The sequence below is a fragment of the Oncorhynchus mykiss genome, chromosome 15, assembly GCF_013265735.2.
Source record: "Oncorhynchus mykiss isolate Arlee chromosome 15, USDA_OmykA_1.1, whole genome shotgun sequence".
NCBI classification, from domain to species: domain Eukaryota; kingdom Metazoa; phylum Chordata; class Actinopteri; order Salmoniformes; family Salmonidae; genus Oncorhynchus; species Oncorhynchus mykiss.
In genome coordinates this window covers 54327580-54346334 of record NC_048579.1, presented here as the reverse complement: position 1 = coordinate 54346334, position 18755 = coordinate 54327580, and the positions used below count along the sequence as shown (strand labels likewise).

Genomic DNA, 18755 nt, shown 5'->3' with positions numbered 1-18755 from the left:
AACTTTCCACTCTGTTATACCAATCAACTATTGACAATTTTTTTTCTCTCCTCAATTTCATGGTTGGTAGTTACAGTCTTGTCTCATCACTGCAACTCCCGTACGGACTCGGGAGAGGTGAAGGTTGAGAGCCATGTTCCGAAACACAAGCAAACTGCTTCTTGACACAATGAACATCCAACCCGGATGTCAGCCGCACCAATGTGTTGGAGGAAACACCATACACCTGGTCAGCGTGCACTGCGCCCGGCCCGCCACAGGAGTTGCTAGTGCGCGATGAGACAAGGATATCCCTGCCAGTCAAACCCTCCCTAACCCGGACAACGCTGGGCCAATTGTGCGCCGCCCCATGGGCCTCCCAGGACAGGCTCGAACCCAGAGTCTCTGGTGGCCAGTCAAAGAGAGGAGTCACAAAAAGCACAAATAGAGATCAAATGAATCACTAACCTTTGATGATCTACATCAGATGACATTCATAGGACTTGATGTTACACAATACATGTATGTTTTGTTTGATAAAGTTCATATTTATATAAAAGAATCTCAGTATACATTGGCACGTTACGTTCACTAGTTCCAAAAACATCCGGTGATATTGCAGAGAGCCACATCAATTTACAGAAATACTCATTATAAATGTCGATGAAAATACAATTGTTAGACATGGAAATATAGATATACCTCTCCTTAATGCAACCGCTGTGTCAGATTTCAAAAAAACTTTACGGAAAAAGCAAACCATGATTTCTGTTGGAGTCAACATAAATCAGAAATAACATTATAAATATTTCCTTACCTTTGATGATCTTCATCAGAATGCACTCCCAGGAATCGCAGTTCCACAACAAATGCTTGATTTGTTCGATAATGTCCATTGTAGTAGCTACTTTTGTTAGGGTGTTTAGTACACAAATCCAAACTTGTCAAAGTAAGTATAGAATCAATCTGGGTTGAAAATCGACCAACCTCAGATTTCCCACTTCCTGTTTGGATTTCTTCTCAGGTTTTTGCCTGCCATATGAGTTTTGTTATACTCACAGACATCATTCAAACAGTTTTAGAAACGTCAGAGTGTTTTCTATCCAATACTAATAATAAAATGCATATATTAGCAACTGGAACTGAGGAGCAGGCCGTTTACTCTGGGCACCTCTGGGCACCTTTCATCCAAGCTACTCAATACTGCCCCTGCAGCCATAAGAAGTTAAAAGGCCCTGTTAATATTGTTCCGTGTGTGTGTTTGTTCGTGCGTGCGTGTATGCCAGTGCATGTGTTATTGTGGACTAGCCAACCACACCACATGCTTCGGATTTGAGCACAGTAATGCCTGATTCCCAACCCTGTCCATCCGTCACTCACTGGCACCCTATTGGCATTATCTCAAATGAAATCTGTCTCTGTCAGATGAAATGTAATCTAACCTGATTAGCTCCATGAGATGTAATGTGTGATGGGACTGAGAGTGAGAGTTGTTGACTTTTTCTTCTGTCATATCATAGCTGGGGTTGTGGATTAGTGAATGTGGACTATTACCGCCACCTTTTGGAACAGAGTATTAAGTGTTTATTTTTCCGCAGCATTGCGTAGCAAGTGATCAATCCCTTTTAAATATTACATTTACATGGAATCTCTCCATACGAGCGCAAATCAGTTATTGCCTTGATTGATATTGAGGTGTTACAATTAAGTTGCACTCTATCCAACTCTGCTGGGTACAGACTTGAACTTCTTCAGACTTTTTTAACACTGACAAAACTTTTCTATCTTCTTTATCCACCCTCTCTCTTTCTCTATCGCTTTTTCTCTTTTTCTCGCTCTTTCTGTCTTTATTTTTTTCACCCTTGCTTTCTCCTTCTCTTCATCTCTCTCTCTCAGCTCAAGCCCTTTCTTCTCCAGCAGCTGGGTCCTGTTGCGTCCCATGAGGCATTGGACCATGTGAAGGAGGTCATAGGTCAGGTGTTGAGGGCGGCAGCATTGACCAATGAGGAGCCTAACTCTCGGCACAGGTTAGCCAGCCTTGGATCAACCTCACAACTGTTCATCTCTGTGCATCATTCTGAATTGTCACTAGTCTATGTGACTGTTTCTCCTGTAGCTGGTGTCTCCTGTGTTTCCAGCTGATGACATTTACTCTTCAGTTCAGTGGTTCCCTTCTACCTGTCATTGTGAAGGTAAGAGGGGGTTATTGCTGGGTCGGCACATTGCTACTGTAGCCGGTCTCTACTGATGTTTTTTAGAGTAGTCACGAGGTGGCGCCATAAGACTGTGATACTAGCAACATTCAAAGACAGCAACATAAACTATATATAAAAAGGTACATGGACACCCCTTCAAATGAGTGGATTCGGCTATTTCAGCCACACCCGTTGCTGACAGGTTGAGCACACAGCCATGCAATCTCCATAGACAAACTTTGACAGTATAATGGCCTTACTGAAGAGCTTTACCATCTGGCAGTCCAACGAACAAATCTGGTTTTGGCGGATGCCAGGAGAACGCTACATGCCCCATTGCATAGTGCCAACTGTAAAGTTTGGTGGAGGAGGAATAATGGACTGGGGCTGCTTTTCATGGTTTGGGTTAGGCTCCTTTGTTCCAGTGAAGTGAAATATTCTACTGCGTGATACAACTAGTCACAGTGATAAAAGCCATTACACTTAAAGGGCCTCCCTTGAAGTATTTTAATTGGTTTGACCCAAAGATTCCTTCCCCCTTTTCCAGATTCCAAACATGGTGTCCATTGGCTCCATGCCTATAACCCGAGCCACTAATAAACATGATGATGTTTCCTTCTGTAGGCTGTATAGCCTGTTCCATGTACTCATCTTAGGAAGACCGACATGTCTCAGTTCAATGTGACCAACTCCTTCCTTGAATTCCCCTCATTGCTTACACCTCTCCAATACGTTCAGACCTCTAAGTGTGAGTCAGGGTGGAGGGAATGGAGCGGGTCATTGTGTTGGCACCCATTCATACGTTTCCAAAGGTATTAAGATAACTCATATATCCACTAGGTGGCAGAACGTGCTTACTCTCAGTGCAGTCCCTTAATGAAAGCCATTGCTAAATATTTCCCTTAATAACTCATTTATCCACTAGGTGGCAGAACGTGCTTACTCTCAGTGCAGTCCCTTTAATGAAAGCCATTGCTAAATGTTTCCCTTAATCCCTGTCTGAAAGGCTGAGACTGACCTGCACTTTGATGGGCTGAGGGACCCAGGGTTTGACGGACAGATCACAAAAGAGTTCATCCTGGAAGATGCTCTTCTCTTCCTGCTCCCAGCACACAGTGGACAGGCCCGACGGAAGAGCCCTTCACACACCGAGACAGACGATGGACAGAGGGTACTAAACAACCGTGTTTGACTTAATAAAGCACTCAATACTATGAGGGCAATGACGATGGACTCCTTTAAACATAATTACCATAATTAACATAATAATTCCATTAACCTTCACAATTTGTTTTGTGTGTTTCTGGTCAGTTTGGTGGCTGTGGGGGGCCATATGGTCTCTGTCTGCCAGAACACCAGACTCTCCTCCTCCTCCAGTTCCTCCGTCAGCTGAGGACACCAGGGCCATTTGAACTGGTAAACCTCGATTCCACATTACTCTCTGTTACAGTGCATTCGGAAAGTATTCAGACCCCTTCACTTTTTCCACATTTTGTTATGTTACAGCCTTATTCGCAAATGGATAAAAATAGTTTTTTTCCCCTCATCAATCTACACACAATACCCCATAATGACAAAGCAAAAACAGGTTTTTAGAAATTTGTGCAAATGTATTAAACATTTAAAACTGAAATATCACATTTACATAAGTATTCAGACCCTTTACTCAGTACTTTGTTGAAGCACCTTTGGCAGCGATTACAGCCTCGAGTCTTCTTGGGTATGACGCTACAATCTTAGCACACCTGTATTTGGTGAGTTTCTCCCATTCTTCTCTGCAGATCCTCTCACACTCTGGCAGGTTGGATGGGGAGCGTCGCTACACAGCTATTTTCTGATCTTTCCAGAGATGTTTGATCGGGTTCAAGTCCGTGCTCTGGCTGGGCCAATCAAATGACAGTCAGAGACTTGTCCCAAAGCCAGTCCTGCGTTGTCTTGGCTGTGTGCTTAGGGTCATTGTCCTGTTGGAAGGTAACCTTCGCCACAGTCTGAGGTCCTGAGCGCTCTGGAGCCGGTTTTTTGATCAAGGATCTCTCTGTACTTTGCTTTGTTCATCTTTCCCTCGATCCTGACGAGTCTCCCAGTCCCTGCCGCTGAAAAACATCCCCACAGCATGATGCTGCCACCAGCATGCTTCACTGTAGGGATGGTATTGGCCAGGTGATGAGCTGTGTCTTGTTTCCTCCAGATGTAACGCTTGTCATTCAGGCCAAAGAGTTCAATCTTGGTTTCATTAGACCAGAGAATCTTATTTCTCATGGTTCGAGAGTCCTATAGGTGCCTTTTGGCAATCTCCAAGTGGGATGTCATGTGCCTTTTACTGAGGTGTTGCTTTCGTCTGGCCACTACCAAAAAGGCCTGATTGGTGGAGTGCTGAAGAGATGGTTGTCCTTCTGGAAGGTTCTCCCATCTCCACAGAGGAACTCCAGAGTTCTGTCAGAGTGACCATCGGGTTCTTGGTCACCTCCCTAACCAAGGCCCTTCTCCCCTGATTGCTCAGTTTAGCCAGGTGTCCAGCTCTAGGAAGAGTATTGGTGGTTCAAAACTTATTCCATTAAAGAATGGTGTAGGCCACTCTGTTCTTGAAGACCTTCCACGATGCAGACATGTTTTGGTACCCTTCCCCAGATCTGTGCCTCGACACAATCCTGTCTCGGAACTCTGCAGACAATTCCTTCGACTTCATGGCTTGGTTTTTGCTCTGATATGCACTGGGAACTGTGGGACCTTACATAGACATCTGTGTGTGCCTTTCCAAATCATGTCCAATCAATTGAATTTGCCACAGGTGGACTCCAATCAAGTTGTAGAAACATCTCAAGGATGATCAATGGGAAACAGGATGCACATGAGCTCAATTTTGAGTCTCATAGCAAAGGGTCTAAAAACTTATGTAAATAAGGTTTCTCATTTTTATTATTTGTAATACATTTGCAAACATTTCTAAAAACCTGTTTTCGCTTTGTCATTATGAGGTATTGTGTGTAGATTGATGAGGGGAAACATTGATTTAATCCATTTTGGAATAAGGCTGTAACGTAATAAAATGTGGAAAAGGGGCAGGGGTCTGAGTACTTTCCGAATGCACTGTATAGAATATAACCAGATGAATTGTAAAGCATAACGTAGTCAATGCTACAGAACAGGTACAGTGGTTCCAGATTGTAATCATGTTATTTAGATTTTCTGTATTCCCAGTAACTGAAAACCAGTCTATATCCAGCTTTATCCTGCAGCTTCTCCAGAGCGCTCTCCTATCCAAGACTTTCTGTTTCGATCGTTCCCTAGAGCAGAGGAGTCTGGGAGTGGGCGACATTTCTCAGCATTGTTGGACAGAATCTGTTCTCATTATACAGAGCAGAGGAACCAGACTTACAGGTGGGCACAAGCGTGCACACACACACACACACACACACACACACACACACACACACACATCAATCAGTTCACATGAGGTTCTGTTACCTTGCTCTTCCCCCTTGGTGTTGTCTTACTCTCCGTATATTTGGAAATGATAGACCAAACAATTGACCAGACAAATGACTGGGCTGGGGGAATAAAGCTTGGCTGAATTTAAGGATGTTTTTCGTTCCCCAACCTCCCCTAAGAATCCCTTCACTAGCCCCTGGCACATGTATGTTAGTCTGGCTGTAGCAGGAGAGAGGAGCTTCATGCCCATTCCTCTCAGACTGGAACATAATTAGGTTAAATCCCTGCTTGGCTGGGTGCTGGCTCCACTGGCAGGCCCCATCCGGCCTCCCATCCTTCCCATGGCTGTGGCACGGAGCTGGGCTGCTGGAACTCAGAACACAGCCTCCCTCTGCCCTCGGGCTGGGTGGACTTCTGGTGCTGAGCACGGAGCTAGGAGCATGTAGCACGCTCACGGGCAGGGAACCAGGCGAAATTATGAGGATGATGGGAAGAAAGAATGGGAGGTAGTAGAGGAATGGGGATGGTAAGGGGTAGAGGAGGGGTTGGTGATGGAAGGGTTTGGAAGAGGACTGGAAGGGGGAACAGGGTGCTGGATGTGGGAAATGGAGGAAACAGGGGTGGAGGATACATATTTTTATTTAACCTTTATTTAACTAGGCAAGTCAGTTTAAGAACAAATTCTTATTTACAATGACGGCCTAGAGAAGAAGAAAAGGGAGAGTTTATCAGGCTAGAGAAAAAGGAGGGAGTGTCTGGAGAACAGCCAGTATAGTTTACTTTGATTGGGTGAGGGTTATAACAAGTGTTGATAATCCCCTCTGGACCTCATATAGGCCAAAAGGGAACCAATTGGAATGTTGACGCTGGCCAGGAAAGTGTGTGTGTGTGTGTGTGTGTGTGTGTGTGTGTGTGTGTGTGTGTGTGTGTGTGTGTGTGTGTGTGTGTGTGTGTGTGTGTGTGTGTGTGTGTGTGTGTTTGATCACCATATGTGTGTTTTTACTATATCCATATTTGTGCAGTTGGTTCGTGTGAGACTGTGAATGTGCTTGAAATACTTTTATTAGAGGGCTTAAAGTCTGTCACCACTCTTGTTTTTTTTTATTGCAAGGAAAGTCCTCAGAATGACTGAGTGGATGTTCCCATTAATCCCTGTTCCAATGGGACATTTCTTTTCTGAATAATGACTTCCATGTTTCCCATAGGACCAACAAGGCAGAGACACAGACCGGGTGGGACCAACACTCAGGCTCCCAGGACCTCCCTGGAGACAGAGGTGAGGCGGTGCTCAAGGTGTCGGCTAATTGGCTGGCTCTGGAGCACCTCACCAACGGGATACAGAGAAATGGATTGGAATTAGAATGCTGTATATCTCAATGGTTTGAAATGTGACGCTCTGAGTTCACCAGAGCTCCACACTGGGAGGCGTACGTGTCTTTTTGCAGAGCAAAACTGTTTGTGGAAGGTACAACACCGAGCACAGACCCTCTCGCTCACTCAACGTTGTCAATATACATCTAGTTTCCTTATAGGCCTATTTGTCAGGGAAACTGTTAGGCCAGCTATATAGCCTATTTCTGTTTGAGTCTTTTATTAAAGAATGTGAAACAATGTTTCTGTTTGATCCTTGCCATTACATCATGCATAGCTTTTCTTTATATGGCCTAAAATAAATGTGTTCATATGAGCAGAATGTTATCTATAGGTTATAGCATAACTCATTTTGTTCAGTTATGAAAATAAAACATTTAATGCAGAAAAAATTGATCTCGTAAAAGGCCGACATTTCAATTAAAAAAAGATTGGATGGATAGCTATGACAGTCCAGCAATCGAATTGCAAGTCTTTCTTATGCTAATAATCAAAATATCCTTCTTAAAATAATATTTCACTGCTACCCTCAGTATTCATATTATCAGAGGAGCAGAACAGGCAAGGGAACCTGAAGTTATCCTCTGTACGTGGAAAAAATATCCGGGCGCATGAAAGCTACACCAACAAACTGGAACGACAGACCGCAAATAAGTCCTTCTGGAAGTGCATCGAATACGATGCTTTCGAATGCCGATATCGCATAACCCTCACTGACGGCATTATCTCCAAGTTAACCGAACCATTTTCATACATATGACACAATACGATAGAGGCAGTAACGGGTCGATCGCGACAATTTATAACCTTTCAGACAATATAAAAAAACAGTGCCGCATCAGAAGCATCTGTACCTTTTCAGACAGTAAAATGTTCCTGGGGCATAGAATGTTCGGTAGTGTTTCCCTGACAACAATACTGCCCTACCTAGCATATCGTGGAACTGAGAAAAAATGCTTTTATTTACCATGGTTTCACAGTAACTTTATGCAGTTGCTCCTAATATGACCCTCATTTTCTCCCAAACGCAATACGATAGAGGCAGTATACTTGTCCACATAATTAAGCATGTATTTCATGTAGAAAAAATGACATTAACTAATTTTCGACCAAATGAGCAGTTACTGCCTTTTTGCTTGGTATGGTAGAATAATGGTAGGGTAGATGTGTTTTCTTTCCACTAAGAGTCACTGTATTTAACGAACTCCAAAGTACTTTTTAGGAGTGAGTGGTCTGCGCGCAGTCAGCAGAGAGGCAGGCTGCTTGCCATGGAGCTCGAGACAATATGATTGACAGTTTTCGTGGCGGAATTTAAAAAGCCATACTGTACCATTTCAGACAAACAAATGCTGTAGCTGAGGCGCTTTCAAAACACCACACTTTATATACCCATATTAACGAATTCATATAGGCCTAGGCTACAATATTCTGCCCATATGATCAACATGTATTTCAGGCCATAACAATATTCTTAGCCATACATGATTTAATGAAAAGCAGTAAGCATACAACTCATGAACACAATCATGCAATAGTTAGCAATAGTTAACATACACAACATTGTTTCACATTCTGTAATAACAGACTCTTTAAACACAATCATGCAATTGGCTACAGCTGGGTTCACAGCTTCACCCTGGCTTCACAGCTTCCCTGGGAAACTTGATGTAGCCTCACGCAAACCACAGAGCAGAGAATGAGCTCGCTTCTGCTGCAGTGTCCTGCTGCAGTGTCCAAGGTAAAATAATAATTTGGGCTGGTAGGGTGGGTATGTGGCCCTACTGTGCCCCCTGAATCTGCAAACTGCTTGAGGTTGGCACACACCAGAGTCAATTGCCTCCACAGAAAGCGAGCATTCTCTGGGCTTGTGCTCAACACGTGTGGACCTTGTTATTAACATTCCTCTATGTGTATTAACATTTTACCCTCCCATTACATAATTGTGTGTGTGTGTGTGTGTTGGTGTGAATGTCTTTAACTTTAATAAACACGTACACACACACACACTGAGCATGCGTGTTTTAAATAACCATCTTTGTTCTTTGATGCTCCTTCTGGTGGATAAATGTGAACAGTATCCTGAATATCTTTGGGCTCAGACATAGCAATGGCGTTTGCTGGCCGAGAGTACTTAACACCTCTGAACGTAATTTAGAGTGCGCACCAATTTTGCATGTACAGTCGCATGAAAAATACAGAGGGTGGTCCCTAAAACACAGCGCGCTGAACGATCCGGCAGATGAACGCTAGATCCGCGTACGGTGTGACGTGTGCAAGCCTTTTTATCTGTGCATAATCCGTTCTCTCTCTCTCTCCCTGTGGTGTGTATCAGAGCGGTGTGTGGACCCCCACCTCAGACAACTGTACACAGACCTCCCTCTGACCCTCAGCCCCCCCTTCAGTCCCTGGGTGAAGGACTACCGTGCTGAGGTCCCCTTTGACGTGGTGACCCTACGCCTCCGCCCTGAGCCCATCAGCCCAGCCTGTCACATACACCTGGACGAGCACAGAGGACCTAGGTGAGACCCTCCCAGCCATGACCTTTCACCCTGTGAGTCACAAGCTGGGCTTTCAAATGTATCCTGGGTCACATTCAGTGAGATGGAAGGTGTTAGCAGTCATATAGTTAGATCTCCAACAAGCCCTTTCATAGGTTAAATGGATCTTGTCCTATATTGCTTACACCAGCCCAGTCTTAAGGTCTATAATATAGTATATAGTATATATAATATATATATAATATATAATATAATATAATATAGTAAGTTAGTTATAGCATCTGAATTCTGGGTATGTGTGTTTTCAGTCCAGTGTTTTGGTCAGGGGATGTTTCCATGTCATTCTGAGTTCTACTCTGTGTGATTGTAGAACTCTGTTTCTTATGTCTGCAGCTTTGATCTCGGCAGCCAATCCCTGATTAGCACCCATTAGACTCAGTAGCACTGGGGTCAGAGGATTGACCTCTGACGGACAGAAGCACACACACACACACCCACACACACACACACACACACACACGTAAGACGGCCACACACATAGCGCTAAACGTGACATTTAGGAATGATTCTATAATCTCCCTCAGCCCCCTGTCCTCTCTCTCACCATCCTGTGTGTGTGTTTTCATCTCTACGCTCTGTGTGTGTGCTTGTACTTATGTGTGTTTCGTCTCCCTGGACCTCTCTGGACATTGTTTCTGAGAAGCTCTGCTTCTGTTTTTCCACAGAACGGCTAACTACCCGGTCGGCCTGGGCAACAGCATAATCAACATCCTAGTGACGGACGAGTCGGCCGCCACAGAGCCCGTCGTCATGACAATATACACTCTACACATGTACCGCGAGAGTCGGCCTAGCCTGCCCATGTTTGGGGAGCATGTGATGTGTGGCTTCGTGCAGGTACGTGGTGCGGGCAGGGTGTTTCTACACGCTTGTAACTCACTACCATGCACTCACAGATGGACAAGCACTGTCAGAGACCTGGGCCCGTATTCACAAAGTCTCAGAATAGGAGTGCTGATAGAGGATCAGTGTTTAGTTTTAGATTATAATGAATAACTGTATATGGATAGGGGGGAACTGATCTTAGATCAACACTCTAAAATGTGTTTTCTTTTCTTCTCCATTATGAGTAAAACAAGGTAAAAATGTAAGGTTAGTGGGGCTTCACGTTCCCCATCAAGTTAACCAAGAGTGACTTCCTGTCTGGGGTTCACTGACTTTACTGGAGGACCACGTCAGAGGAACACAAAATACAATTTCCCTATTATCCCGTACCATATTCAAATGAGAGGCACTATTGACTTTTACAGAGGCATGGTTTCAATTCCCAGAGCATGTGAAGTGTTTCCTTTTATGAACAATGTTGGTCTGGCATCCAACACAAGTTTCATAGCATGTAAACAAAGGAGAATCAATTCATTCGGTGGAGAAGGAACAGTGCGGTTCCTTCGTTTCTACAGCATTTGTCATGTCGACGGTTGGGTTTCGCCCGAGGGAGCTTTCGTGGCTGGTCTGTGTAAAGTTTCGTGTCGGTTATGGCCGCGAATGGCGTTGGGAGGCAGTGGAGCAGCAGCCGTGTCGAGATAATGTTGGTTGATATTTCCAAGCCGGTATTTTCCAGATTACCCATTGGAATGTGGAGGAGCGGGGTCGGCGGGAGCCGTAAAGGGATTGAGAGGGTCTGATGTTCACATGAGTTCCTGTGGCAGGGGCTATATTTGAGCTTTCACACCCCAGTAAGAGTTTGGTTTGGGATGTGGTCCAGGACGCTCTGTCTCCCCCTCACCTGACACCCCCCCCACACACACACACACATTCACACTCACACACACTCTTCTCCAAACCTCCCTCCCTATCCCCCGATGCATCTTGGGTATGAGGGTGGCGATGGGGCGATGTCCCGGGGCGGGGCAGGGTTGATGGAGCGGACCCTTAGCTGACCAATCAATGCAGGGATATGAGCCGTTAAGAGGAGGAGCATTTCTAGAGATTTCAGATTTGAGGACATTATAGTGATAGAAACAGTAGGAGACAGTGGGGTAAGATAATTCAATTATTTACATTCAGCATCACTCCGTCAACAGAAATATGGTATTATTTCTAACAATGACAATCTACATAGATTTTAGGATGTTGTGTATCCCTGGAAATATAAAAGAATTCATGTTAACATTACAATTTTGAAAACATACCTTGTCCACAAAAAGTGGTCTCTTGATACAATTGATGGGGTACTTGAGCCGCGGGGCAGGGTAAATTAAACCTCCTACAAATCACTGTACTGAATCACAAACATTTAGTCCTTTAATAATTATAACCATCTTTCAACGCACCTAAAAAACACGTTACCTCATATCCCAGTGATGATGCCTTCCATTACAAGAAAATACGGAAATGTGCTCTACTTGCCATTGGCTCAACTGACTCCATGGCCATTGGCTCGACCATTGGCTCAACTGAACCCATGGCCATTGGCTCGACCATTGGCTCAACTGACCCCATGGCCATTGGCTCAACCATTGGCTCAACTGACCCCATGGCCATTGGCTCGACCATTGGCTCAACTGACTCCATGGCCATTGGCTCGACCATTGGCTCAACTGACTCCATGGCCATTGGCTCAACCATTGGCTCAACTGACCCCATGGCCATTGGCTCAACCATTGGCTCAACTGACCCCATGGCCATTGGCTCGACCATTGGCTCAACTGACTCCATGGCCATTGGCTCGACCATTGGCTCAACTGACTCCATGGCCATTGGCTCGACCATTGGCTCAACTGACCCCATGGCCATTGGCTCGACCATTGGCTCAACTGACCCCATGGCCATTGGCTCGACCATTGGCTCAACTGACCCCATGGCCATTGGCTCGACCACTGGCTCAACTGACCCCATGGCCATTGGCTCGACCATTGGCTCAACTGACTCCATGGCCATTGGCTCGACCATTGGCTCAACTGACTCCATGGCCATTGGCTCGACCATTGGCTCAACTGACCCCATGGCCATTGGCTCGACCATTGGCTCAACTGACCCCATGGCCATTGGCTCGACCATTGGCTCAACTGACCCTATGGCCATTGGCTCGACCATTGGCTCAACTGACCCCATGGCCATTGGCTCGACCATTGGCTCAACTGACCCCATGGCCATTGGCTCGACCATTGGCTCAACTGACCCCATGGCCATTGGCTCGACCATTGGCTCAACTGACCCCATGGCCATTGGCTCGACCATTGGCTCAACTGACCCCATGGCCATTGGCTCAACTGACTCCATGGCCATTGGCTCGACCATTGGCTCAACTGACCCCATGGCCATTGGCTCGACCATTGGTTCAACTGACTCCATGGCCATTGGCTCAACTGACCCCATGGCCATTGGCTCAACTGACCCCATGGCCATTGGCTCGACCATTGGCTCAACTGACCCCATGGCCATTGGCTCAACCATTGGCTCAACTGACCCCATGGCCATTGGCTCAACCATTGGCTCAACTGACTCCATGGCCATTGGCTCAACCATTGGCTCAACTGACTCCATGGCCATTGGCTCGACCATTGGCTCAACTGACCCCATGGCCATTGGCTCAACCATTGGCTCAACTGACTCCATGGCCATTGGCTCAACCATTGGCTCAACTGACTCCATGGCCATTGGCTCGACCATTGGCTCAACTGACTCCATGGCCATTGGCTCAACCATTGGCTCAACTGACTCCATGGCCATTGGCTCGACCATTGGCTCAACTGACTCCATGGCCATTGGCTCAACCATTGGCTCAACTGACTCCATGGCCATTGGCTCGACCATTGGCTCAACCATTGGCTCAACTGACCCCATGGCCATTGGCTCGACCATTGGCTCAACTGACCCCATGGCCATTGGCTCGACCATTGGCTCAACTGACCCCATGGCCATTGGCTCGACCATTGGCTCAACTGACCCCATGGTCATTGGCTCGACCATTGGCTCAACTGACTCCATGGCCATTGGCTCGACCATTGGCTCAACTGACCCCATGGCCATTGGCTCGACCATTGGCTCAACCATTGGCTCAACTGACTCCATGGCCATTGGCTCAACCATTGGCTCAACTGACTCCATGGCCATTGGCTCGACCATTGGCTCAACCATTGGCTCAACTGACCCCATGGCCATTGGCTCGACCATTGGCTCAACTGACCCCATGGCCATTGGCTCGACCATTGGCTCAACTGACCCCATGGCCATTGGCTCAACTGACCCCATGGCCATTGGCTCGACCATTGGCTCAACTGACCCCATGGCCATTGGCTCGACCATTGGCTCAACTGACCCCATGGCCATTGGCTCGACCATTGGCTCAACTGACCCCATGGCCATTGGCTCGACCATTGGCTCAACTGACTCCATGGCCATTGGCTCGACCATTGGCTCAACTGACCCCATGGCCATTGGCTCAACTGACCCCATGGCCATTGGCTCAACCATTGGCTCAACTGACCCCATGGCCATTGGCTCGACCATTGGCTCAACTGACTCCATGGCCATTGGCTCAACCATTGGCTCAACTGACCCCATGGCCATTGGCTCGACCATTGGCTGAACTGACCCCATGGCCATTGGCTCAACTTACCCTAAGGCAAACATTTGGACTATATTAGCCCACACAGATACAAGGATGCACTTTCATGCTAGGTTTAGGACCTCATATTGAAGCTTATAGAGACCCAAACTGATGTTTAGAGCAATCTTAAAATGATCTACTTTGGCTTAAATAAAAGCATCATGGAACTTCTAACATGATAAATTATTTTGATTTGGTGAAAATGTTTTTTTTTTTTTTTTTACCTAACTTGCTTACCTCTTTTTCCATGTGGTTTTTCCCTTCAGACTCCATGAAATGATGACCTCTTCCTAAATATTTGGTGAAATTAATAATTTTGTGTATGGTTTCCTAGAAACAAGGGTTGCTTAATTTACCCCTTTGGCTCAATTTACCCCACTCTCCCCTATGATGCTTCAAACATGCATACATACTTACACACACGGGCAACCACTTCTGAGCCTCATATGGACACACACATACTATATAAATACACACACACAGCTCATAACAGCTCCTGATGGTTCTCCCCTGCTGGTAGTGTGAGGGCTGTGGTTATTATGGTCCATTGGGAAGAGCTGACTGCCTCCCAAATTGTTATTGTGGTCACCGACCAGTCCTCACATCCCAGCAGGCATAAACCATCCTCTCCCATAGAACACGTCGTCCTGTTTTTGATCAGAAGCGAACGAGAGAAAAGAGGAGAAACATACTGAATCCTTGACAAATTGTTCACACAGCACAGCCACCAATAATTTCCTGGTGCTATTTTCTGTAGGCCTGTGAGATTAATGTTAATTATGTGTCTAACTGTCACGAATTCCCCATGAGTGTTGGTAAACATCTGAAGCCCTCACTTTTTTTCTCTTCTTCTCTCTCCTTTCTTTCTTTCTTTCTTTCTCTTTCTTTCTTTCTTTCTTTCTTTCTCTCTCCTTTCTCTCTCCTTTCTTTCTTTCTCTCTCCTTTCTCTCTCCTTTCTTTCTTTCTTTCTTTCTCTCTCCTTTCTTTCTTTCTTTCTTTCTTTCTTTCTTTCTTTCTTTCTCTCCTTTCTTTATTTCTTTCTTTCTTTCTCTCTCCTTTCTTTCTTTCTTTCTTTCTTTCTTTCTTTCTTTCTTTCTCTCCTTTCTTTCTCTCTCTTCTTTCTCTCTCCTTTCTTTCTTTCTTTCTTTCTCTCCTTTCTTTCTTTCTTTCTCTCTTCTTTCTCTCTCCTTTCTTTCTTTCTTTCTTTCTTTCTCTCCTTTCTTTCTTTCTCTCTTATTTCTCTCTCCTTTCTCTCTCCTTTCTTTCTTTCTTTCTCTCTCCTTTCTTTCTTTCTTTCTCTCCTTTCTTTCTTTCTCTCTTATTTCTCTCTCCTTTCTCTTTCCTTTCTTTCTTTATTTCTTTCTCTCTCCTTTCTTTCTTTCTTTCTCTCCTTTCTTTCTTTCTCTCTTCTTTCTCTCTCCTTTCTCTCACCTTTCTTTCTTTCTTTCTTTCTCTCTCCTTTCTTTCTTTCTCTCTTCTTTCTCTCTCCTTTATTTCTCTCTCCTTTCTCTCTCCTTTCTTTCTTTCTTTCTTTCTTTCTTTCTCCTTCTTTCTCTCTCTCTCTCTCTCTCTCGTGGACACATGCACATCCACACACTGGATTATATATAGGATAGAATTTGTCCCTTTGTAATTGTGTGTGTGTGGCTGGTATTCCAGCTTTGTGTCCTTGGTGTTGGGAGTGTTGCTACGGTTGTCCTCCCCATGCTCCCTCAGGGTTACTACAAGGTGTCTGGGTCTGGGCAAACACACTGTGTGAACCGCTCTACATTGTCCACTGTACCTCATTCTAACTCATTGATCATACCCCACCACAGCTGATACACTCACTTAAACACATAAGCACACCCACACAGCTGGTAACCCCTTCAGTGGGGGGTGGGGGTAAAGGTTACAGGTGTTTTACTCGTCTTGGGAACAAGGTCATTGCGGAGGAATAGACACATACCCTTCGTTCTCCTTTCATCTCAGTGCAAGGTGATACTGCTGGGTGTAGGCGTATGATGGGTTGGGGTCACAGGGTTGTGTGTGTGTGTGTGTGTGTGTGTGTGTGTGTGTGTGTGTGTGTGTGTGGAGAGAGAGAGAGAGAGAGAGAGCGAGAGAGAGAGAGAGAGAGCGAGAGAGAGAGAGAGAGAGAGAGAGAGAGAGAGAGAGAGAGAGAGAAAAAAAAAATAATTTGCCCATACACCCAGTCCCAAATCAGCCTCTAGCATATCTGAGAGTAACCCCTCCTGGCTGATAGGATGGTAGTTGTGATTCTCTTTATGCAAAGTAAAAAAATATGACATTCATTACAATGACGCTTATTATCATATCTGATGTGGATATTACAGTCATCTCCGAAATTATTGGCGCCATTGATAAAGATCAACAAATAATACTATGTCTAATACCATATATAAAAGCTATATTGAATGCTCAAAAACATTTGGGATTAATATTTTATAGTATTATTTTTTAGTAATAATACAATTATTTTATAGTATTACTCAGAGATAATTTTTTTGCAAGGAATCTTTTTTTCTTCTAAAAAGGAAGGTATTAAAATGATTGGCACCCCTGTTTTCAATGCTTTATTCACCCTCCCCTTGTGAGGATAACGGCACTGAGACTTTTTCTAAAACGTTTATGAAACACATTGGGAGGGAGCTTGGACCATTCGTCTTGGACCCTTGATATTCTTCGGTCTGTGCTTATAGACTGCACTCGTCAATTCAAGCCACAGACTTTCAATGGGGTTCAAGTCCGGACACTGAGATGACTATTGCAAATTGTTGAGTTTGTGGTCAATTAATCCTTTCTTTGTGGATTTTCTTTGAAGATCCACTTACGGCCAAGTTTCAGCCTTCTGGCAGAGGCAACCAGGTTTTTTGCAAAAATGTCCTGGTACTTGGTAGAGTTCATAATGCTTAACAGATGCCCCAAGACCAGTGAAGCAAAATATCCCCATAACATCAACGATCCACCACCATACTTTACAGTAGGTATGAGGCTATTTTCTGCATATGCATTACCATTGGTTTCTGTGGCTAAAGACCTCTATTGTCCTCTCATCTGACCATAGCACCTGGTTCCAATCCAAGTGTCAATGCCGTTTAGCAAACTTGAGTCTAATTGTGGATTTGGATACTTGGTTACCCCAAGTTGCGAGCAACACTTCCTTTCCAGTGGTTTTAAATGTATTAATTGTTATCTTAATAGTGGTAAATGGTAAATAAATACAGTTGAAGTCGGACGTTTACATACACCTTAGCCAAATACATTTAAACTTTCATTTTTCAATACATTTCAACTTTTCACAATTCCTGACATTTAATCCTAGTAAATATTCCCTGTCTTAGGTCAGTTAGGATCACCACTTTATTTTAAGAATGTGAATTTCTTTCATCACATTCAAAGTCCAGACCTGAATCCAATCGAGAATCTGTGGAAAGAACTGAAAACTGCTGTTCACAAATGCTCTCCATCCAACCTCACTGAGCTCGAGCTGTTTTGCAAGGAGGAATGGGAAAAAATGTCAGTCTCTCGATGTGCAAAACTGATAGAGACATACGCCAAGCGACTTACAGCTGTAATCGCAGCAAAAGGTGGCGCTACAAAGTATTAACTTAAGGGGGCTGAATAATTTTGCACGCCCAATTTTTCAGTTTTTGATTTGTTAAAAAAGTTTGAAATATCCAATAAATGTCGTTCCACTTCATGATTGTGTCCCACTTGTTGTTGATTCTTCACAAAAAAATACAGTTTTATATCTTTATGTTTGAAGCCTGAAATGTGTCAAAAGGTCGCAAAGTTCAAGGGGGCCGAATACTTTCGCAAGGCACTGTACACTCAATTAGTATCTGATAGCATTGCCTTTAAATTGTTTAACTTGGGTCAAACGTGTCAGGTAGCCTTCCACAAGCTTCCTACAATAAGTTGGGTGAATTTTGGCCCATTCCTCCTGACAGGGCTGGTGTAACTGAGTCAGGTTTGTAGGCCTCCTTGCTCGCACATGCTTTTTCAGTTCTGCCCACACATTTTCTATAGGATTGAGGTCAGGGCTTTGTGATGGCCACTCCAATACCTTGACTTTGTTGTCCTTAGGCCATTTTGAAACAACTTTGGAAGTATGCTTGGGGTCATTGTCCATTTGGAAGACCCATTTGCGACCAAGCTTTAAGCTTTCCTGACTGATGTCTTGAGATGTTGCTTCAATATATAATTTTTCTGCCTCATGATGCCATCTATTTTGTGAAGTGCACCAGTCCCTCCTGCAGCAAAGCACCCCCACAACATGATGCTGCCACCTCCGTGCTTCAAGGTTGAGATGGTGTTCTTCGGCTTGCAAGCATCCCCCTTTTTCCTCCAAACATAACGATGGCGATTATGGTCAAACAGTTCTATTTTTGTTTCATAGGACCAGAGGACATTTCTCCAAAAATTACGATCTTTGTCCCCATGTGCAGTTGCAAACCGTAGTCTGGCTTTTTGATGGCGGTTTTGGAGCAGTGGCTTCTTCCTTGCTGAGCAGCCTTTCAGGTTATGTCGATATTGGACTCGTTTCACTGCGGATATAGATACTTTTGTACCTGTTTCCTCCAGCATCGTTACAAGGTCCTTTGCTGTTGTTCTGGGATTGATTTGCACTTCTTCGCACCAAAGTACATTCATCTCTAGGAGCCAGAACGC

General features: G+C 44.7%; 1 protein-coding gene across 2 annotated transcripts in view; it reads left to right on the top strand.

Moving 5' to 3' along the window:
* Positions 1-18755, top strand: part of LOC110490750 (cadherin-like and PC-esterase domain-containing protein 1) — a 66518-nt gene that overhangs the window by 25191 nt on the left and 22572 nt on the right. For both annotated transcript variants that reach the window (XM_036944638.1, XM_036944639.1), the window contains exons 8-15: positions 1876-2006; positions 2096-2171; positions 3181-3345; positions 3486-3590; positions 5398-5552; positions 6809-6879; positions 9307-9493; positions 10198-10369. In XM_036944638.1, coding sequence (XP_036800533.1) covers positions 1876-2006; positions 2096-2171; positions 3181-3345; positions 3486-3590; positions 5398-5552; positions 6809-6879; positions 9307-9493; positions 10198-10369 — 1062 coding nt within the window. The remainder of the gene's footprint in view (positions 1-1875; positions 2007-2095; positions 2172-3180; positions 3346-3485; positions 3591-5397; positions 5553-6808; positions 6880-9306; positions 9494-10197; positions 10370-18755) is intronic.